This window comes from Herpailurus yagouaroundi, unplaced genomic scaffold (genome assembly GCF_014898765.1).
Source record: "Herpailurus yagouaroundi ecotype Mexico unplaced genomic scaffold, PumYag 207, whole genome shotgun sequence".
NCBI lineage: Eukaryota > Metazoa > Chordata > Mammalia > Carnivora > Felidae > Herpailurus > Herpailurus yagouaroundi.
The window spans coordinates 568653-587784 of NW_024412438.1; the positions used below are offsets into that span (position 1 = coordinate 568653).

The 19132-nt window shown below is 50.1% G+C and overlaps 1 protein-coding gene across 3 annotated transcripts in view; it reads left to right on the forward strand.

The window, feature by feature from the left end:
* Nucleotides 1–1034: 1034 nt before the first annotated feature.
* The window catches only part of SLAMF1 (signaling lymphocytic activation molecule family member 1), a 36454-nt gene continuing 18356 nt past the window's right edge, over nucleotides 1035–19132 (forward strand). Inside the window, exons 1-3 of one of the 3 annotated variants that reach the window (XM_040452443.1) lie at nucleotides 1035–1595; nucleotides 9197–9535; nucleotides 11222–11503. In XM_040452443.1, coding sequence (XP_040308377.1) covers nucleotides 1520–1595; nucleotides 9197–9535; nucleotides 11222–11503 — 697 coding nt within the window. In that variant the 5' untranslated portion in view covers nucleotides 1035–1519. The remainder of the gene's footprint in view (nucleotides 1596–9196; nucleotides 9536–11221; nucleotides 11504–19132) is intronic. The other 2 variants (XM_040452440.1, XM_040452441.1) reach the window with 2 other exon arrangements.

The following is a 19132-nucleotide window of genomic DNA, read 5'->3' on the forward strand; positions in this document are numbered from 1 at the left end:
GCAAACCCGTTTGCTCATCAGTGACCCTTGTGACTTTGCTGAATGAGACGACAGTTATTGAATACGACATCAAAGCTGCCGTCACGACATGCTTTTAAGTTCAAACTGAATCATTGCTCTTTTTCTCTATCACTTTCTTACATCTAGAAAATCAACAAAACATTGAGCCAAAGCTCTGATTCTACCGTTTGCCAGTTTCCATGGTACATATACTCCCACGCTGGCTGATTTCAAGCTACCAACGTGGTGTCATCAAATGCAGGGCTGCGAGAGCACCACAGCAGCCCATGTGATCTGGGATTTTAGTTCGACCGTAAAGATACAGTAGGTGGAAGCATCCTCGAGGGCACAGATAATAGTCAAATGTTGTGAACTATTTAGGAAGTAATGCGTTTGGGGTTTTTATTCCCTTAGTTTTAATACAATGCATTTAATCGTAATTTCACATCATTCACCTTGTTAATAACGGCAATGCTGATCAACCACCCAGCTCGCAAGGTGCCTGAAAATTTAACCACCGGCTCTCAGGAGTTGGTCCGTGCTGACTCCAGCATGCCGCTGGGTAGTATTGTGGGGAGGACGGTGTCCGGTGAAGGAGGGGGGAAAAGCAGCGAGAATAAAGGGCAAGTTCACCTAGATCGCCAGCCCTTGCTGCCCTGATTCCCTTAGGGAAGCCCATTGGAGAGTGCCTGTGGCCTGTTAAAATGGATTTCAAAACGCAAGGGGCTGGCCTTGCAAAGTCTCTTCCCACACACCAGTAAAATCATTTTTCCATCGTTTCATTCCCTATGGCTTAACTCTTGGAAAAGCGTATGTGTTTCTTCTGCCAATTCTAGCCCCTTCTCTTCCACAGAAAGTTAGACACAAGCCCTGAGATGAAGGCTCCCCTCCCCCCACACACAACCCAGGGCTCACTGGGTTCTACCACAACGCACGCAGCCGGGAAATTGGGTTTCTGCCAGTTGATACGCCCTTCCCCACCCCCACCCCCCCGCCCAAGTCTCTGTGGCTTTGTCAGCAGGACCCCACGGCATGTGGAGGTGTTCTCTGAAGTTATGGAACAAATCAGATGTGAGACGCAAGAACCTTTTAAAGCTCAGTCATCCAAGTTCAGCCTTGAACTGAGTGACCAGATTTCGGGGTGGTCTGCCAGAGCCCTGCCTCCTCTTTGTGCTCTAAGAGGACTTAGCGGGGCAGAACTCGCAGAGGGAGCTAAAGAGGGGAGGGGGGCCGTTTCTGCTCAAGGCTGGGCTTGCTGAGCCGCTTTCCCGGCTTCAGCAGTCTGTGCACTTGACTCGGACTTCTTGGGAACAGCCAAGTGATTTAAAGCCCGAAAGGAGATGAGCAATCCTCGAGACTCAGGCAGAAAAAGTCCCAGCGACACAGGAAGCCATCTGGTTCCTGATGCATAACTAGTCGGGAGTGTCAGCTCTGTCTGACACTGACCTCGCTCTGCCGTGGCATCTTCGAGCAGCTGCTGGGCTCCTCACCGGGCTCCCTTCTCTTTCTTCACTGGCTGATGGATCTCAAGGGGCTCCTCTCCTTGAACTTCCTGCTGTTTCTCTCCCTGGCTTTTGAGCCGAGCTGTGGAACAGGTAAGTGCTCATCTGTTTGAGGGTCTGAGTCCCACCATTACCTGCCAGGACTCAGCCAGCCCAAGGAGAGAGAGAGAGAGAGAGAGAAGTCAGCAGGTGCTGGGGGCTGTGGCTTGGCTGCCTCCTCCTCGGGGACTGGTTCTGAGTTTCTCCTGACTCTTTCAAAGAGGAAGGAATATCATGAGTCCCTGGAGCCTGGATTTTAAGGCTCAGTCTTACCAATGCTGGGAGACCAGGAGCCCTAAGCCAAAGGCACTGGCCACGTTCCAGACCAGCCTCTCAGGGCGAGAAGTTGCGTGGTCAAGGTTCTGGTTGAGCGGTTGGTTTTGCATCTGGCGAAGACCCAGGCTGTGGGGCTGAGATGGACGGGCTGAGCTCTGGGAGGAGACTCCTACATCCCTGCCCTCGGAGGGGATCCTCACACACGCGAGCAGACAAGCCAGAAACATGGTCCAACAACAACGAGGGGCCGCCGCCGTGCGAAAAGAAGTTAGAAGTGAAAACCCCAGGCATCAGCTGAGAACAGGCAGTGGCCACAGTGTGGTCGTACCAGTGGCTACTTTCCTGGAAGGGAACCTTCCACGGCAGCAAGCAGGGGAGAGGCCAGGATTTTTGGTGTCCAGGGCTGGTTACAGGAAGTGGGAAATGCGAATTGGGAACTCTCAAGGGTCAGGGCATCTCCAGCCACGGCGCCAGACGCACCAGAGAGCCTTTGCGCCCGGGCTCTGCTCCTGCCTTTCTGGCTTTCGTGTTCCTCCGAAGGCGCGCCAGTGTTCTGTTAGTAGTCTCAGGGCTACGAGAAAAGGGATTCGAGACTAAAAAGGCCCCGCGAGAAGGGACTTTGGGCTCCCTGAGGAGTGTTTAAGCGTCTTGAGTTCGATCAGACTTGGGGAGGCAGCTCGGCGTGGAAGCAGCTTTAGGGAAGGTGGGGGGAAATCCTGAGGCTCCGGTATTTTGCCCTTGGGGTTTTCAAGACCGCAAATCCATTAAGGACTTTTCCAGGAAAAGCCCAGAGATACGCGAGGGATGTCGGGGAGGCTGCACATGGGGTCTCTCTTTTGTTAGATTTCCAGATAAAGAGGCCCTTCCTTGACCCCCGGTCCCTCAGAATCAGGCAGACCCATGGCTCCTGCTCTCTGAGGGCTCAGGGCTCAGGGCTCAGAAAGCCAAACTGATCCACTTGAAGCCCTTCCAGGTGCGTCCCATGTGTGACTCTAGCATCTGGGGCTATTTCTGAGTGACCATCAGGAGGGATGGGGTTGAACAGTGGGATGGTAGTTTTAAATCTCTGGGCTTGCTTGTCTGCCAGCCACCCTGGCCCACAGTGTCCCCATGGTGTCCACCAGGTGCTCCATTGGAGGCTTGGGGCTCCCTGGTTACGGAGAAGCAGCCCAGCCCCGTGGGGCGTGTCTACCCAATAGGCAGCAGCTGCCTTCTCTGAAACACACGCACAATTTTTAGTGTTTTTATTTTTAAATACACCCGCTTTTGTGAAACCCCAGTTAAATACAGACGGAAATGCTTTGCAAGTGGGACAGGTCAACCATGACAGTTATTCAACCAAGAAGCGTGATTCTTGTAAAATCAGGACCCAGTCTCCCTCCCGTCTCTACTCGGCGTGCCTCCCAATTCCGAGTCAGAATCGTAAAAATCAAAAAGTCCACGTGTCCCTTCCCCTAATAAAGTGAATTTTCCATTCCCTCAATGGTATTTTTTTAAAGTAGACTTTATTTTTAGAGCAGTTTGGGGTTCACAGCACAAATGAGCAGAAGGTACCAAGATTTCCCCCTACTCCCACACATGCACAGCCTCCCTATTACCAGCATCCCCCACCAGAGGGACGCGTCTATGGCAACTGATGAATTGCCCCAAGGGAATTTTGTATTCCTCCGTGGGGGTCCACCCCACCTCCTTCTCACACATGAAGGGCAAGAGTGTGGGTTCCAGACTTGGCCCAACTTTGTTCGCCTGCCTGTTCCATCCCGAGACGGAGGCCTCAGCACCTTCTATTTCTCAAAAGCTTTAATAAAGCCATCACCTTCACGTCTCTGGCACCAGACTGGAAAGGGGAACGCCGGGGCTATTTGGTTTTATCCATAGACTGACTTTGGACAATCCCGTTCAGCAACCATCTATTAAGACACACGATGGGGCAGGCGTTGTGCGAAGCGTGGAGGAAACATCAATCGCAGCCTCTGCCCAGCACCTGACATGCCGTCTGGTCAAGGAGAGCCCTTCCACAAATGTTTGTTGAATGGATAATAATAGTAAGCACAACCTGCTTGCTTTACACAAGGCACTGTGGGTTCTAAGTGCTTTATGTGTATCATTCATTGAATTCTCACACCAACCCTATGAGATACGTGTTATTGTTACATTACAGGTCCCATGGTGAGTATTAGAATATGTTACCTATAATTGGAGCATGTAAGTTGCTTTTAATTGTATGGAAGTACGGGGAGTATTCAAAAGATGAGAGAAGGTGATAAGATCATAGAAGGAAGTAGAGGGCGTCTGGAAGTATTTGGTCTGGAGTTTGGAAAGTGGATAGGAACTGCTTTCATCGAGTAAGTTTTCGTTTAATGTTTTGTGTGAGCTAGTGTGTTTATTGGAAGGGTGTCATGCATACGTCTATAAAACTTCCTCAGTCCAAAAGGGTATACAGTGGAGACAAATCCCCCTTCTGCCTCGTGCGTCTTCCCAAATACATACATCTGGTAGGTTGGGTTTTTATAGGACTTGAAGAGAGTACTCCAGATGAAGGCACCAATGCAGAGGTGAAGGGTTCTGAGTGTTCAAGGGGAAATGGCAAGTGGTCTCTTGAGCTAAAGCCCAGGGTCTACAGCCACGGCTTTTCCGTGTCTTCACCTGGCAAGCGGGGACAAAGGTCCCCACCGTTTGCCCCCATCCTATACTCCTGAGAGGTGGCGTCAAGGTAAAACGTCCTGATTTGGGAGAGAGGAGAACTTAGCCTCTCTGTTCATTTACTTATTCATCTCATTCAGTGTTTTGTTCTCTTGAGCAACTGAGTTTCTGCTATGTTCCAGCTGGGCGTTAGGACTCCAAGTGGACAAAACAGACCCAGTGACTACTCCTGGAAGCTTATTCTTAAGTCATGATGACAGGCACAGATCAGGGTTAAAAGCGTGATGGGTGAGACGCAGGTGTGATACAAAGGCACGGGATGGGGCGCCTGGGTGGCTTGGTCAGTGAAGCGTCCGACTTCGGCTCAGGTCATGATCTCACGGGCCCTGAGTTCGAGCCCCGTGTCGGGCTCTGTCCTGACAGCTCAGAGCCTGGAGCCTGTTTCCGATTCTGTGTCTCCCTCTCTCTCTGCCCCTCCCCCGTTCATGCTCTGTCTCTCTCTGTCTCAAAAATAAATAAACGTTAAAAAAAATTAAAAAAAAAAAAACAAAACAAAAAAACAAAGGCACGGGAGGCACTGGCAGGGAGGCCTAGACTAAGCCAGGGGTCAGAGGCAGAGACCTGAAAGACAGAAGGAGGCAGCCAGGGAAATACAGGGGGGCAACAGGCGTTCAGGCTGGGGTAAATGCAAATACTCTGAGACAGAAAGACTCGGCAACATCAAGGAACAAGGGAAAAGAGGATGGTTCATGGGACTGCATCTTACAAAGCAGGCTTGGACAAGTTATCTTTTCTCCCTGGGCCTAGATCTGCCGTAAGAAGTGAGAGCTGTTAAGAGCCGCCCCCTCCTCCACTCGAAAGAAACGCTATAGGGAGATGTGAAAGCGTCATGGCGGCAGAAAAATGGAGGGCGGGGGGTGGCTGTCATTAGGTAGAATCCCATCTCGTGAAGGGTTGGCTAAATGCTGCTGATTTCAGGAAAATATCCATGGGTCCACGTGAATCACTCTACTTTCTAAGTAGAATTACCCTTGAAGAAAGTGAGTTGGTGTTTCCTCCAGACGCTTTAGTAAACAGGGGCTGACTGAATCACAGACCCACTGGAAAACACTCATCAGACGGTAGGAAGTTTCAGGAGCAGGGACTCCACTTGAAGGGTTTTGTGAACCACTTTAAAGTCCCCCTATTTTTTTCCACTTGTGTTTAGGTGGTGCTGGTTTCTAGTCCCCCCTCCCGCCCCAGCCACTGACACGGAGTCAGTTGGTAGGTCATCATTCTTCGTGTGGGTTGCAGGCTGTGAGGGTCTCTTCCTGACCAAGTTTCAATGCCACTCCCCGTGAGTGAGCGTGCACACATCACTCAGCCTGCCCTTCTCGAATCTGCTCCTTCTCTTCTTGTCCTCTTTCCCTTCCTACTTGCTTTCTTTGATTCCTTTGGTGAGGGGCTCCCCCCCCGTCTCGTCCTATAAACTCCTTTTCCTTCATTGTTATGAGTCTCCCCCAATGTCGCCCTTGTTTCAGCCCATGTGGACTGCCTCGTGCTTCCCCCCACCTCGGAATCTCTAGCCCAACGCCACCTGGGCCCTTTACGGGCCAGTGCTGGGATTTCAGGGCATTTTTGGTGTGGAGAGGATTTGGTCTGTCCAATTCTCCAACAGCCAATTGTAGTCACAAGTCAGTTGTGTCCTTTCTAAGTGCCTGCGTTACTTAACCAGGTGGTTTTGTGTTACTTTTCTGGTTTCCTTATCAACTAGAACAATCTATGCTCTCTGAGTCATGGGCTCCTTCTTTTATGAGAGTTAACTTATGGTTAAGTTCAGTTATATATTGGGCACAGCTCAATAAAAGAGATTTTAGTCAGGTAATGTCATGTTTTGCAGTCGTAGATCCAACAGATATTTGCGAAAAGCTTACCATGTACCAACTACTGCTGTCGGTGTTTGAGACAAAACAATTGAACAGAATGAAATTCTTCCTCTTGAAGACTTGCATCCTAGCCAGGGACACAGAAATAAGATGAGCAAATATGCAATGTATCACCAGACAGTGGTTAAGTGTGCAGTGGGTAGGAGTGCTATTTTATATATAAAATGGTCAGAGCCAGTTTCTCAGAGGAAATAATTTTTTTGAGCAGAAACCTAAAATGAAGTGGAGGACCGAGCTACCTAGATATGGAAGGGAAGAGATTTCCAGAGAACAGCAAAAGCCAAAGCTTGGAGATGGGAATGATCTTGGTGAGGTGTGCAAGCCGGTGCGACCGGAGTGCAGTGAGTGGAGAGAGAGGGCAGGAGAGGGGTCAGGGGTGGGGTTACTCGCCATCTTTGAAGCCATAATAAAGCCTTCGGATATTTTTTGCATGGGTGCTAGAAAGCCCTGGAAGTTTAAAAGCAAGAGAGAGACAAAAGCTGACATAGGCTTAAAAGATGACTCTGCCCGCTGTAGGGATGCCGGGGGATGAGTTGGAAGCCAATGGCCATGCCAGGCTATGATGATGGTGGTAGAAATGAGGGAGGTTCTAAGTGCTAGGATTGCAGATCTTTTCTGATGGTAGAGCCAACAGGATTTGCTGATAGACTGAATGCAGAGTATGAGAGAAGGAAAGGAGTCAAGGATGATTCCAAAGGCTTCGGTCTGAGAATTCAGGAGAGTTGTAATGCCGTTGGTAGAAGGGGCTATAGAACCAAGAGTTCATCTGCTGAGTTTGCAATGCCCTTCAGACCTCCAAGTGCTGATCTGTGTAGGCAGTTTGGGAGGGAGATCTATGTCTGCAAGCATTCCAGAAGTATGCAACCCATGCAGCTGGGTGAACGTGGCTGGGAGAGAGGAGGTCTGAGTACTGAGTCCTGGCATGCTCCAATATTTAGAGGTTAAGAGCAGCAGGTTCCAGTCAAGGAAACTGACAAGGGGCAGCCAATGAAAGAGGAAGAAAACCAGGGGAGCGTGATGCTCCAGGGGACTGAATGAAGACTGTTTCAAAGAGGGAGTGGGGAACCATGTGAAGTGCTCCTGAGAAAGCAAGATGAGAATGGAGAATGGACTCGGCACCACGGTGCATACAATGACCTCGACGAGTGACCTTCCAGTGAGTAGTAAGGAACAGCACCTGCCAGGAGCGGGCACAGGAAAATGGGTCAGGAAATGGAAACAGAAAATATCAACACACATTAAAGGGCTTTGCAATAAAGGAAAAGAGAGATATGAGGCAGCGGCTAGGGATGAACCTGGGGTCAGGGGAGGGGTTTGTAAATGAGGGAAGTTACAAGTGGGTTTATTGTGTATTGATGGAAATAACCCACAACATTCTATGCCAATACCGGAGCTGATGATGCAAGGGATGAGGGCAATTGCAAGAGCAAATTCTTGAAATGGGCGAGTGCTCCATGAAGGACGAGGCTAGACCTAAGGGGAGCACAGACTACCCATCTAAGTAGGTAGGTTTCCTGGTGGTGGCTACAAATGGAAATTCTCCTCTTGTTTCGACTGCTTTTTCAGTGAAATGAGAACCAGAGTCATCAGCTGAGGTCATCAGTTTGAGAAGAGGAGAGGAGGTGTTAAATAGTCAGCAGTAGGATCCCTTACAGTGATTTGAAAGGTTTGGTTTTGGGTTTCTTTTTCTTTTTCTCTCTCTCTTTTTCTTTCTTTCTTTCTTTCTTTCTTTCTTTCTTTCTTTCTTTCCTTTTTTCTTCTTTCTTTTTCTTTCTTTTTTTGGTTGTTGTTGTTGGCTCAGCTCTTTTGAAAAAGAGAAGTAAAATAATTTCTCACCCTTGATATTGGGAACTATTTAACAGTTTTTTTGGAGACCAAGAATTCCACAGTTTGAGCCCTGGGCTTACTACCTGCCTGGCTCCACACCCCTCAGACTTTTCTCTTTCTTTGTCATCTGAAAAACGACCTTCTGTAGCCTTGGTGTCCTGGGCTCACAAGCTCAGAATCAGCTTTGGTTGCTCTCCACCCTTCATATTATGTACCCAGTGGTGGTGAGAAGTCTGGTCAAGGAATTAGCAGACCTGGATTCTAGTCCAGTTACTAATTACGTGACTTTCGGGATGTCATTTAACTTTTCCACATCTTCGCTTCTCTGTGCCTTCACTATAAATCTGAGTTGGGAGAATTCTTTCCTAGATCAAAGAAATCCAGTGTCCCAGTTAGTCTGCACACCTCCATTATAAAAAAAAAAAAGAAGATGTGATTTATATATACAATGGGATACTACTTGGCAGTGAGAAAGAATGAAATCTGGCCATTCGTAGCAACGTGGATGGAACTGGAGGGTATTATGCTGAGTGAAATAAGTCGGGCAGAGAAAGACAGATACCGTATGTTTTCACTCATATGTGGATCCTGAGGAACTTAACAGAAGACCATGGGGGAGAGGAAGGGGGAAAAAGTTACAGAGAGGGAAGGAGGCAAACCATAAGCGACCCTTGAATACTGAGAACAAACTGAGAGGGGAAGGTAGGCGATGGGCATTGAGGAGGGCACCTGTTGGGATGAGCACTGGGTGTTGTATGGAAACCAATGTGACAATAAATGATATTTAATGTAAAAAAAAATTAAGATTTCCATTGGGATTTTTGAAACATTGAGAATACAGCGGGACTATCGTGACTGCACCTGGCAATGCCAGGGAGAGGCCGGGAAGCAGAAGGAGCACCTATAGTCTGTCATTCCTGATCAGAAGGATGTGATTCTCAAAAACTTCCACAATAAGGGACTTTCTTCTTCCTCCTCCCACAGGTGAGAGCTTGATGACTTGTCAAGAGGTCACCGAGCAGTTGGGAAGAAATTTGCTGCTGCCTCTGGCATCTGAAGGCATAAGTAAGAGTATGAACAAGAGTATCCACATCCTGGTCACAAAGTCAGAATCACCGCAAAAAAATGTCCAGACGAAAGTAGTGTCTCTGAGTCTGCCGGAAAGGGCCTCTCCACGCTTTCTGGAAAATGGCTATAAATTCCATCCGGAAAACCTGAAGCTGGAGATCCTGCAAAGCAAGAAGGAAAGTGAGGGCTGGTACTTCACGACCCTGGAGGAGAACTTTTCAGTTCGCCATTTTTGCCTGCAGCTGAAGCTCTTTGGTAATGACAGGGTTTCCCCAGTCCCCACCAGGCGGGGGTGGGGTGGGGGTGGGTGGGCAGCGATAGTCCCTTGCCTAAGAATTTAGCGAGGGTTCCAAGATTGGGAGTGACTTTTAAAGATCAGCAAGTCCAGGGTGTTTAAACTGTGGTTTAGGAAGAGGTTTTAGAGATTCACAAATCTTTTTTTGTCCAAATGGCCCATTGGTGGTAGCTGAGAGCACTAATTACTACCCCCGTTTGCCAAAGACGAGGAGCCTAGCTGCTCACGGACTACAGGGCCTAGGAGCCTGAGAGTCTCAATTTGCAAATAAGACTTGGCTTGAAAAAGGGTTTTGTGTTTCCCCCGATTTTTTAAAATGTTTGAATGCCGCGGATCAAGTCCGACCTCTTTTCCATAGATGAAGACATTGAAATCCACAAGACTGTCATGTGCTTACACACGTCCTCGTGGCTGGTCCCCTGCACTAGGGGCCTGGGCAAAGGAGAGCTGAGTCTCAGCCCATGCACCACTCCCACGCCCCATGCCCAGGAACAGGACCACATCCACCTGCTAGAAGGGCTCTTTTTTTTTTTTTTTTTTTTTTTTTGGCATCGCAACAGAGACTCTGGTTATAAAGTCGCTTAGTTGCAGAACTTAAACTAGAACCTAGGTCCATCTGAGTCCAAGGCCAGTGCTTTTTTTGAGCCTCTTTAACTGCCAGCCCCTCTTGAATGCACCCAGAGTTTGTGTCTTTCCAGCCCAGAGGCTCCTTTGTAGAGAGACTTATCTCTGAGATGGGATAGAGAGCCTCACCTACCCAGCATTTCTTTGAAATCCCCAGATACCTACAGGAGGACATCAGGACGGTCCTTCCCCCTCCTCCACACAGTGTATGCAGACTCCCTTCAGCCCCTTGACAGGTACCAGGGAGTTTTGGCCACACCAGTAGTGCCCCCCAGGGATGACCCATCATGCATTTTCCAGAACGGTTCATTGCCTTTGTCACGTCTTGTCACCTAAATTCTTACCTTGGAAAGTGCGGTCTATGCAACCACCAGAGGCTTCTCGAGTCCAAGGAAGAAGCTGGATTTCCGAGTCAGACAGACCTAGGTTCTGAGCTCACATAATATGTGACCCCTGCCATCCCTGCGGGACTCAGTGTCTTCACCTGTAAGATGGGAATACTTACCACTAAGTCTACGATTGTGGAGAAAGTTGTTGAGAAGATTAAAGGCGATGATGAACGTGCAGTGCCAAAATCGTGTCTGTCCTACAGTAATCGCTAAATAAATACAACTTGCTCCCTGGCCTCGGCTATTTGCTGGCATTAGAGTGAGCACCCCTTCCCAACACACACTCTAGATACAAACCCCACCACCCAGTCATTCTTTCAGATCTAGGAGGTCATACTCAAGTATCAGATCAGGAGAATTAGCAAGAGGAGGTAGGTCCCTAACAGTAGTGGGAGGAGGGGACTAAACGACAGGTTACTTTTCTCTATTTTGTCCCGAGCTCGCACCGGAAGGGAGCGTGGTGGAGAGAGAGGGATTTGGGGAACCGGTAAGTCCCCACTAGAATAAATCGCACTGCAGACCCACAGGGAAGGAAAAACACCATCAGGTTGCATTTTCTTCTGACGGAAAGGTCCAGTCAGAATCCCAGGGTGTTCACTCGAGTGAGGCCTTCTTTCCTCCCCCTCCTGACAGAACAGGTCTCCACTCCGGAAATAAAGGTGTTGAACTGGACCCAGGAGAGCGGAAACTGCAGCTTGACGCTGGCCTGCGAAGTGGAGAAGGGGGACCATGTGGCTTACGGCTGGAGGGAGGAGACGGGCGCCGACCCGCCGATCTCAGCCAACAGCTCGCACCTGCACCTCAGCCTGGGCCCTCAGCACGTCCACAACGTCTACGTCTGCACCGTGAGCAACCCCATCAGCAACCACTCGCAGACCTTCACCCCGTGGTCCGTGTGCATGCCAGACCCTCCAGGTGAGTGCCCTGGTGGGGGCCGGTGTGGCACGTTGACGATAGGGGCTCAGTCCCCAACCGGAACCAATGGTTCCCGCCTCCACCCTGGGAACGACACTTGACATTTTTCTCTACGGTTGATAAAAGCTTCCTCGGGTGCGTTCGGTGGGTGCCTGCCGCTCGTAATCGCCAGGAGGGCATTGTGCTCAGGTCCCAGCCGAGGACACCGGTGGGAGACGATGGAGTCAGACCCCGAGCGCGGGCCTCCCCGTTGTGATTCTTCCTTTCCCCTTCTGTCTCGGCTCCAACCCGCAAGGGTGGCAGGTTTTGACTCCCCAGTGCACGGTCTGCTCATGGTGGGACAGGTCTGCACCATCGATAAGACTTGTCGACCCCCTCCGTGCAGCAAATTGGGCACGGCTATGAGACCTGACCTGTGCTCTCCAGCAGCATGGTGTGATGACAAGACGTGAAGCATCTGCCCAGTAATGGAAAGCGGGGTATAACGAAGGGCCACCTGTTAACGGCATGGACCGTGAACCTCATAGCAAGTCAGATGTCCCGGGGGGTTAGCTCTCTGACCAAGACCTGGACTGTGGCGTTCGGGAATGATGGCAAACCACACAGTACGTTGTTATTGGCAGAGCGCTTTCAGAGGTCTCATCTGTTTTGTCCTCACAATGACCCTACCAGTTAAGTGTTCTCGCCGTCCTCGCTTTACAGACGAGGAAGGTGAAGCTCGTAGCATTTAAGTACCCTCCCCATGCTTCCTGGAGGTTTAGCCCCTAAGCCTCCACCTTCTGACTGCTCATTCTCCAGGAAGCACAGCATCATTATTCTGCTATCAAAAGGAAGGGAGGGCCGATTAAGTGACCATCTGAGGGTGGAAGCTAGCTAGACAGACCGCTGACCCTTTTCAATGACAGATCCTGTGTCCATGCCTCAGGTGGGTTCAGGGACAGAAGGACCTGGCTGCTGGCCCTCCGAGCATTACTGATGCCCTGACATTCTCTTTTCCGCATCCACTGTGGGGAACAGGAGCCATTCCAAGGGGACTTCAGCTTCCTGTAGACTTGGTGTGTCTACGAGGGAGGCGTTCTAGGGTTTGTGGAAGGTGTCCCTAGTGGCTCTGGACCCAATGTCACTCTGCTTACTTGCAAGCGTAAGGCCTCTTAACCTGTCTGAGACTTAGATTCTTTATCTAAAATCGTAACCACTGACAGGTCTTAACCGTTTCCTATATGCCACTTGTGTGGCCTCGCACTCAATTCTCACAGCCACCAAAGAGCATCAGTACACCCCCACTTCACAGACGAGGAAGCAAAGACATAGGAAAGTCACACACAGAGCACGTAGCAGGGCTGAGCTGTCTGGTCCTGGAATCCTCCTAAGTAGTCGTGGAAAACATAACACGCTTCAAACGCCTCGTAAATAATTGTAAAAATGCAAGGATTTTCTTGAGCCTTCTGTGGTCATGGCAAACCTCCTAGAGCAAAGACAGGGCATGAAGAGTTTTACCCTGGCCTATCTCAAAAAAAAGGAAGGACTCTCTTTGCGCTTTTCTCTGTGGTTCAAGAAGAATTTAATTAGTGCTTTCCAAAGTCTTCGTAGGTCACGAAGCTCTGCCCGGAGTCAGTATTCTATGATTCGCTTTGCACGTAGAGTGGGAAGAAGGCTAACCAAAGTTTACAAGGGATATTTGCTGCTAGGGCTGCTGTGACCGAGTTCCAGCAACGGGGTGGTTTCAACCACCAGAGTGTATTGCCTCACAGTTCTGGAGACTAGAAGTCCAGAATCACATGGTCGGTAAGGCTGGTTGTTTCTGAACCTGTGAGGAAGAGGTCTGTGGAGGCCCCTCTCCGTGGCTGACAGGCAGCTGCCTTCTCCTCGTGTCTCTTCACACTCTCTTCCCTCAGAGCCTATCTCCGTTCAGATTCCCTCATCTTATAAGGACACCAGTCATGTTGGATCAGAGCTCCCCTGTAATCGGTTTTCTGGTGTTGCCATAAGAGAAGACCACGGACTGGGTGTTTGAGTGACAGGAATTTATTTTCTCACAACTCTGGAGGCTAGAAGTCCAGGATCAAAGTGTTGACAGGGCTGGGCTTTTTTGCTGAGGCCTCTCTCCTTGGCTTGCAGATGGCCACCTTCTTGCCGTGCCTCCCTATGGTCTTTCCTCCGTGTGTGCACACATCTCTTCGTGTGTCCGGATTTCCTGTGATTGGATTGGAGCCCATCCTAATGGCCTCATTTTAACTTACTCGCCCATTTTAAGATCCCATCTCCAAATACATTTGCATTCTGAGGTACTAAGGGTTAAGGCTTCAAAATATGAGTTTGGGAGGGACACAGTTCAGCTCATAACGCCACCCAAATGATCTCATTTCAACTTGATCACCTCTGTAAAGACACTGTTTCCAAATAAGGTCACATTCTAAAGACTTCAACATGTGAATTTTGGGGGAAGCACAGTTCAATCCATAACACAAATAGAGATCCCTCCCTCCTGCCTCTGGGGGTGGGGAACAATGGCGCATCAGAACAAATTCACATAGCTGGGCTGTGGCATGCCATTCCCAGTACACCAGGCTGCCTAAAGACAGAAAACAGAGTTCTATTAGCTTATTGACTTGTGTTTAATGAGTATTACTAATCCTTAAAATACTGTGCTTAGTTTGACAACCTCTGTTGAGATTCTACCACGTTCCAACATTGTGCTAGGTGCTGAGTGCACGAAGACAAAAAAAAAAAAAAAAAAAAAAAAAGACCTGATCCTTGCCCTTAAGGAAAGAGATCATTCTGGAAGTAGCTAATCCTAGATCTTGTAGTGGTACGGGCAGAACAGAAGTAACATAGAAGAAGGAATGATTGAGGCTATCTGAAGGAATCAGAGAGACCATCGCAGAGGATGCGACACCAAGTGGGTTTTGGAGAGTAAATACAAATTACCCAAGCAGATCAAAGAAAGACATTCCAGGCAGAGGGAAAAGCAGAGGCAGCTGGGTCTTGTCCTGTGTTACCCTACAGGCAATCGGAAGCGATAATCGATAGAGGAGTAACACGATCGGCTTTGCATTTCGGAGAGAAATTTCAGTGGTGTGGAGAATAGGTGGGGGCAGGGAAGAGGCAGCAGAAAGAGACACTAGTTATGGGGAAGGGCCACCCTTGCAGTGACCCATCAAGAGATGATGAGGAGTGGCTGTTAGTTTAACAAAGACTTCATACAAGGGAAATTCCAGCCTTGGGACCGAGCGGTGGAGTCTGAGGGTTTATTGGAGATCTCTTCACTGTGCCATTTTTCTGATGACATTTGTCCAGGCTCCCAGTGGTATACTCATCCTTCTTCCAATGGCCACTTCATCATTTTACAGTAAGAAACGTCTTTGTTTGTTTGTTTGTTTGTTTGTTTGTTTCTGCTGATTCCCAGTGAGCATGGTAAGAAACATCTTAATGTCTCTTGCTAGGAAGCACCTTTATTGCCAAGTCCAAATCTTAGGGTGCTACAGAGCACTCTCGCGAGGTCCCCCAGAGCATGTTGATGTGGGTCGACGGTGTGGGCCTTGCTGTTGTCCTTCGTGACCGTCTTCGGAGAGAGTTACATCTATGCTAGAACGCATAATACAAAACCTTAAGCAATTCAGCTAAAAGGGAATGTCCCTGGGAGCTCCTCTTGGAAAGAAGCTACTTTTCCGTAGATCGCCAACAAGTTGGCTCAGCAAGCCTGGGTTAGCGCAGAGGAAGAGACAGGTGACACCTGCCAGTGAGCCCCAGGGGCTCCCCCTTTCTAACAAGGCCAGGGAGCACCCACTGCTACCGAGGGCAGAGGCAGGTCCCTCTTCATCGTGCACCCAGTCCGGCCGGCGTCACAACAGTGGCGGAAGGGTGGAGCCTGGAAGGTACCTCATGGGCTGGAGCCTTGTCACATGGCCACCCCTGCCGCAAGGGAGGCTGGCCGGCCCTGGGACTGGACAACACCCGTGCTTCCGTGGATGGATGGGGAAAAGTGTGGGCACAACCGGTAGCCTCTGCAACACAGTGTGGGTGGGATAGGCGGGCGTGAGGGGCTTTTCTGGAACCCGGAAACTCTGTGAAACTGTTCCCTTGGGTGGTCCCGGACCTCAAATCAGCGTATGGGTTGTGAGCATCCCCAATTCTGAGTGGAAGCCACCGTCGACGAGAGGGTGTTTTTTGAAGGCTGGCTGACTTCTTCAAGTCGCTGTGCGCTTTTGCAGACGGCCTTGCAGACAGAACCACATGAAAGGCAGGAAGGAGATCTGTTCTCAGACCGTTATGGGGCAGCATCTCACTACGTCTTGGGGGAGACTACGTTTGTTTCTCAGATTCTTTTTCATTTTCTTCTCTCTCTCCTTGAAGAATGAGGTTTGGCGGACTTGAGGAGGGACAGCTTTTGTGTGTCTGGGGCAATGGACTTTTAGAGGTTAAAAAAAAAAAAAAAAAGGCCCCCCATCCTTTGCCTTGGAGGCGTGGCTCCGGGCCAAGTTGTCAGGTTTAAACCACAACCCACAGGGGAGAGGACCAAAGGTGAGGGCTCACAAATTGTGCCGGGGTTCTCGACCAGCCTCCTCAGCGGCTTCGAAGAGGCTCCAGGGGTGGAAAAAGGCCCCACCTCCTATTTAGAAACGTTCAGATGGGATTTCTTTGTGAATGAACAATGGGGCCAACGGGCCCCAGGACCGTGTTGCTCTGATTTCGTTCTGAGAGGCCTCACTCACCACAGGACTGAGGAAGAAGAGGGAGAGCTGGAGTTTTCTGTCACAGGAAACGGTGGTTTGAAAATGGGAACACAGGTGGTGCGGAGGCCGCAGGCACACAGTCTCTTCCTGATTCCATTTCATTATTATGAAGCACATGCTAAGTAGGTCAGCGCTCGGTGCCTTTGCTTCCACTTGGAGCCATTCAATAGTGACCCTGCCTTCCTTCTGAGACCTTCTTATATTTAGGGCTCTAATAATTCTTAACCAAAGGATACATGCCAGTCTTCTTTCTATGGCTTTTAATTTAACTTCCTTTATCTTGTGCTCAGTAAGTGCCCCCCCCCCCCCCCTTATATGTGGTGGGGGGGGGGGGGGGGGGGTGCGAATAAAGCTGAACACAGCGTTTACCTTCAAGAATTTACAATCTAGGTGGGACTTCTCTACCTTACCAGGTAGAAAAATATTATCGTATTAAGAAACTTCGACTAAAATTCCTCTCTGGAAAGGAACAGGGTTTGTTTAGAATTGTACCTTAGTTTAAATATTAGCGGGCAGGGGCGCCTGGGTGGCTCGGTAGGTTAAGTGTCCGACTTCTGCTCAGGTCATGATGTCACAGCTCGTGGGTCTGAGCCCCACGCTGGGCTCTGTGCTGACAGCTCGGAGCCTGGAGCCTGCTTCAGACTCTGTGTCTCCGTCTCCCTCTCTGCCTCTTCCCCACCCACGCTCTGGCTCTCTCTCTCTCTCAAAAATAAATAAACATTAAAAAAAATTTTTTTTTAGTGTTAGCGGGCAGGAGGTGACACCCCTCCCCCAAAGAATTCAGCTGTGGGTTAGAGGATTCTGTGCAAGAAAGGGGACAGATGTGGCTTGTGCAGACAGAGGAAGAGAAAAAGAAGGTCTGAGCCTGTCAGATGGTGGAAAAACCCACCTGGTTCATGATGGAATCTGTTCCCTGTGACCTTTCAGATCTTCAGCAGAGGATTCACACCCACAAAATCTTGGTGTAGGTTTTTGGCTGTGTGTGTGTGTGTGTGTGTGTGTGTGTGTGTGTGTGTGTGGAAACTGCTGAAGGCATTGAACCTTGCACCTAGGACAGCCCAGACCACAGCAAGCGGAGCCATAGGAGCAAGTCTTTCGTTGTACGAGGAAGTTATCACCTGACATTGTAGGAATCACGGGCAGCCTGACAGCATTCTGTCCGTATCGATCCAAATTGCTAAGGGCAGGGAGTACCTGACATTTAGTTTCCATACAAGCATCCGTATCACGAGAGAATAGTACCAAACCGAGGAGCACCACGCGTAAGGACGCCTGCTAGACAGAGAGAGAAACGAAGTCATAAGCCGACAACAGGATGGGGCTGAAGTGTCGGTGGCCAGCGAAGGGACTCCGGTGGACGTGAGGTCAAACCCATCGTCTTGTCCTTCCAATCCACCAGCAGGAATTTGCCGAGAATGTACTGTGTGCCAAGTCCTAGGACACCAGCAAAAGAGGGAACGAAGTGGCCTCTGAGAGGCTAGCAGCTGGCGGGGGAGTGGAGGCTGGCGGAAGGAGGTGACAGCTGTGCGCCTCGTGCTGTGCTCCAGGCACTGCTCTGGGCACCTCCTACAAAGATTTCCTTGGCTCGTCGGAGCAACTGTGCGAACTGGATATTGTCGTGCTCGCTTTGCAGTCGCGGAGACTGAGGCCCCAGAAGTTATGAACAGCCTCTCCGAGATCACAGAGCTATCAGGTGGTAGGTCCAGAATTTGAATCCCCCTGTCTGGTTCCAAATGACCTCACTGAAAGTGATCTGCACCGCAAAGATAATGGCACAACTCAGGTTCTAAGACACACGGCATAAACCAAGGTGCCGCAGAGTCCCGGGGCAGGGAACAAGGAGAGCTGGGGCAGGTCAGGGAAACCGCCACAGAGGAGGTAGCATTGGCCTGGGCGTCAACACTGGGCAGCCGAAGGTGCGGCAGGAGGAAGGGGAGAGGGCACACCACAGGGCACAAGACGGGGCGGGTGTTGGAGGGAGGGTGTTGAGGGCACGGGCACCTCCCAGGGCTTTCCTCGCGGGGTCCCACCGCCACAGGAGAAAACACAAGACTGTGAAGTCCACAGTTCTCATCCTGCCCAGCTCCGCCATCAACCTCTCTGTGGCTCTGGGCACACCTGTCTGAATCGCGGTTCCCTCAACGTAAAAATTACTGAGTCGGGTGAGATGATGCTCCAGCTCCTCTAATATTCAAAACCTCTATGGAGCTGTCGCTGAAATCCTCGAACAGGTTCACGTTACTTTGCATTCAAAGACTAGGAGAAGAATCCGGGCTGTGGTATCTCAGGATGACAGCCAGCTTGCCTCTCAGATCTGGCTGGATGGGCAGAAGCTGGTCGGTTATGTCATGGGACAAGGACAGCAGATGACGTTCATCCTCACGGCCCCCTGGAAAAGAAACAGGGCTGGCGTTGTTACGTGCTCTGGCCCAGTCATTTGTTCTTCAAGTAACTGTTGTTTTAGCAGGTCCCCAGCATACACGAGGGAAGAAAAGAAAGGAAGTCGTCTCACGATAGTCAGACTCGCTGTCACGATTTTCTGGGTCGCCTCCATGGACCCCCGGAACATGGTGGCGCTTGGCTGCTGTCTCTGCTTCTTAGCTTAGGATTTGGGGCACTTCTCCATGCCCCTGGGGTTGGCAACATAAGCCCTGAGTAATCATTCTTTCTTTGTGCTGTCTCAGACACACGTGCACCCACACACACGCGCCCCACCTGCGAAGAGGGTTCTCAGTGACCACAAGCCATTCAGAGGGGGACCGCTCGCAGGAAGTTCCAACCACAGTGGTGTCTCCATGCTTAAATCTTAGGCTTGATATTAATCCAGGAGCCTTACAGCCACTCTCTGTTTGCACCCTGGCTCTTTGATCAGGTCACATGGCACGCCTGTCCGCTG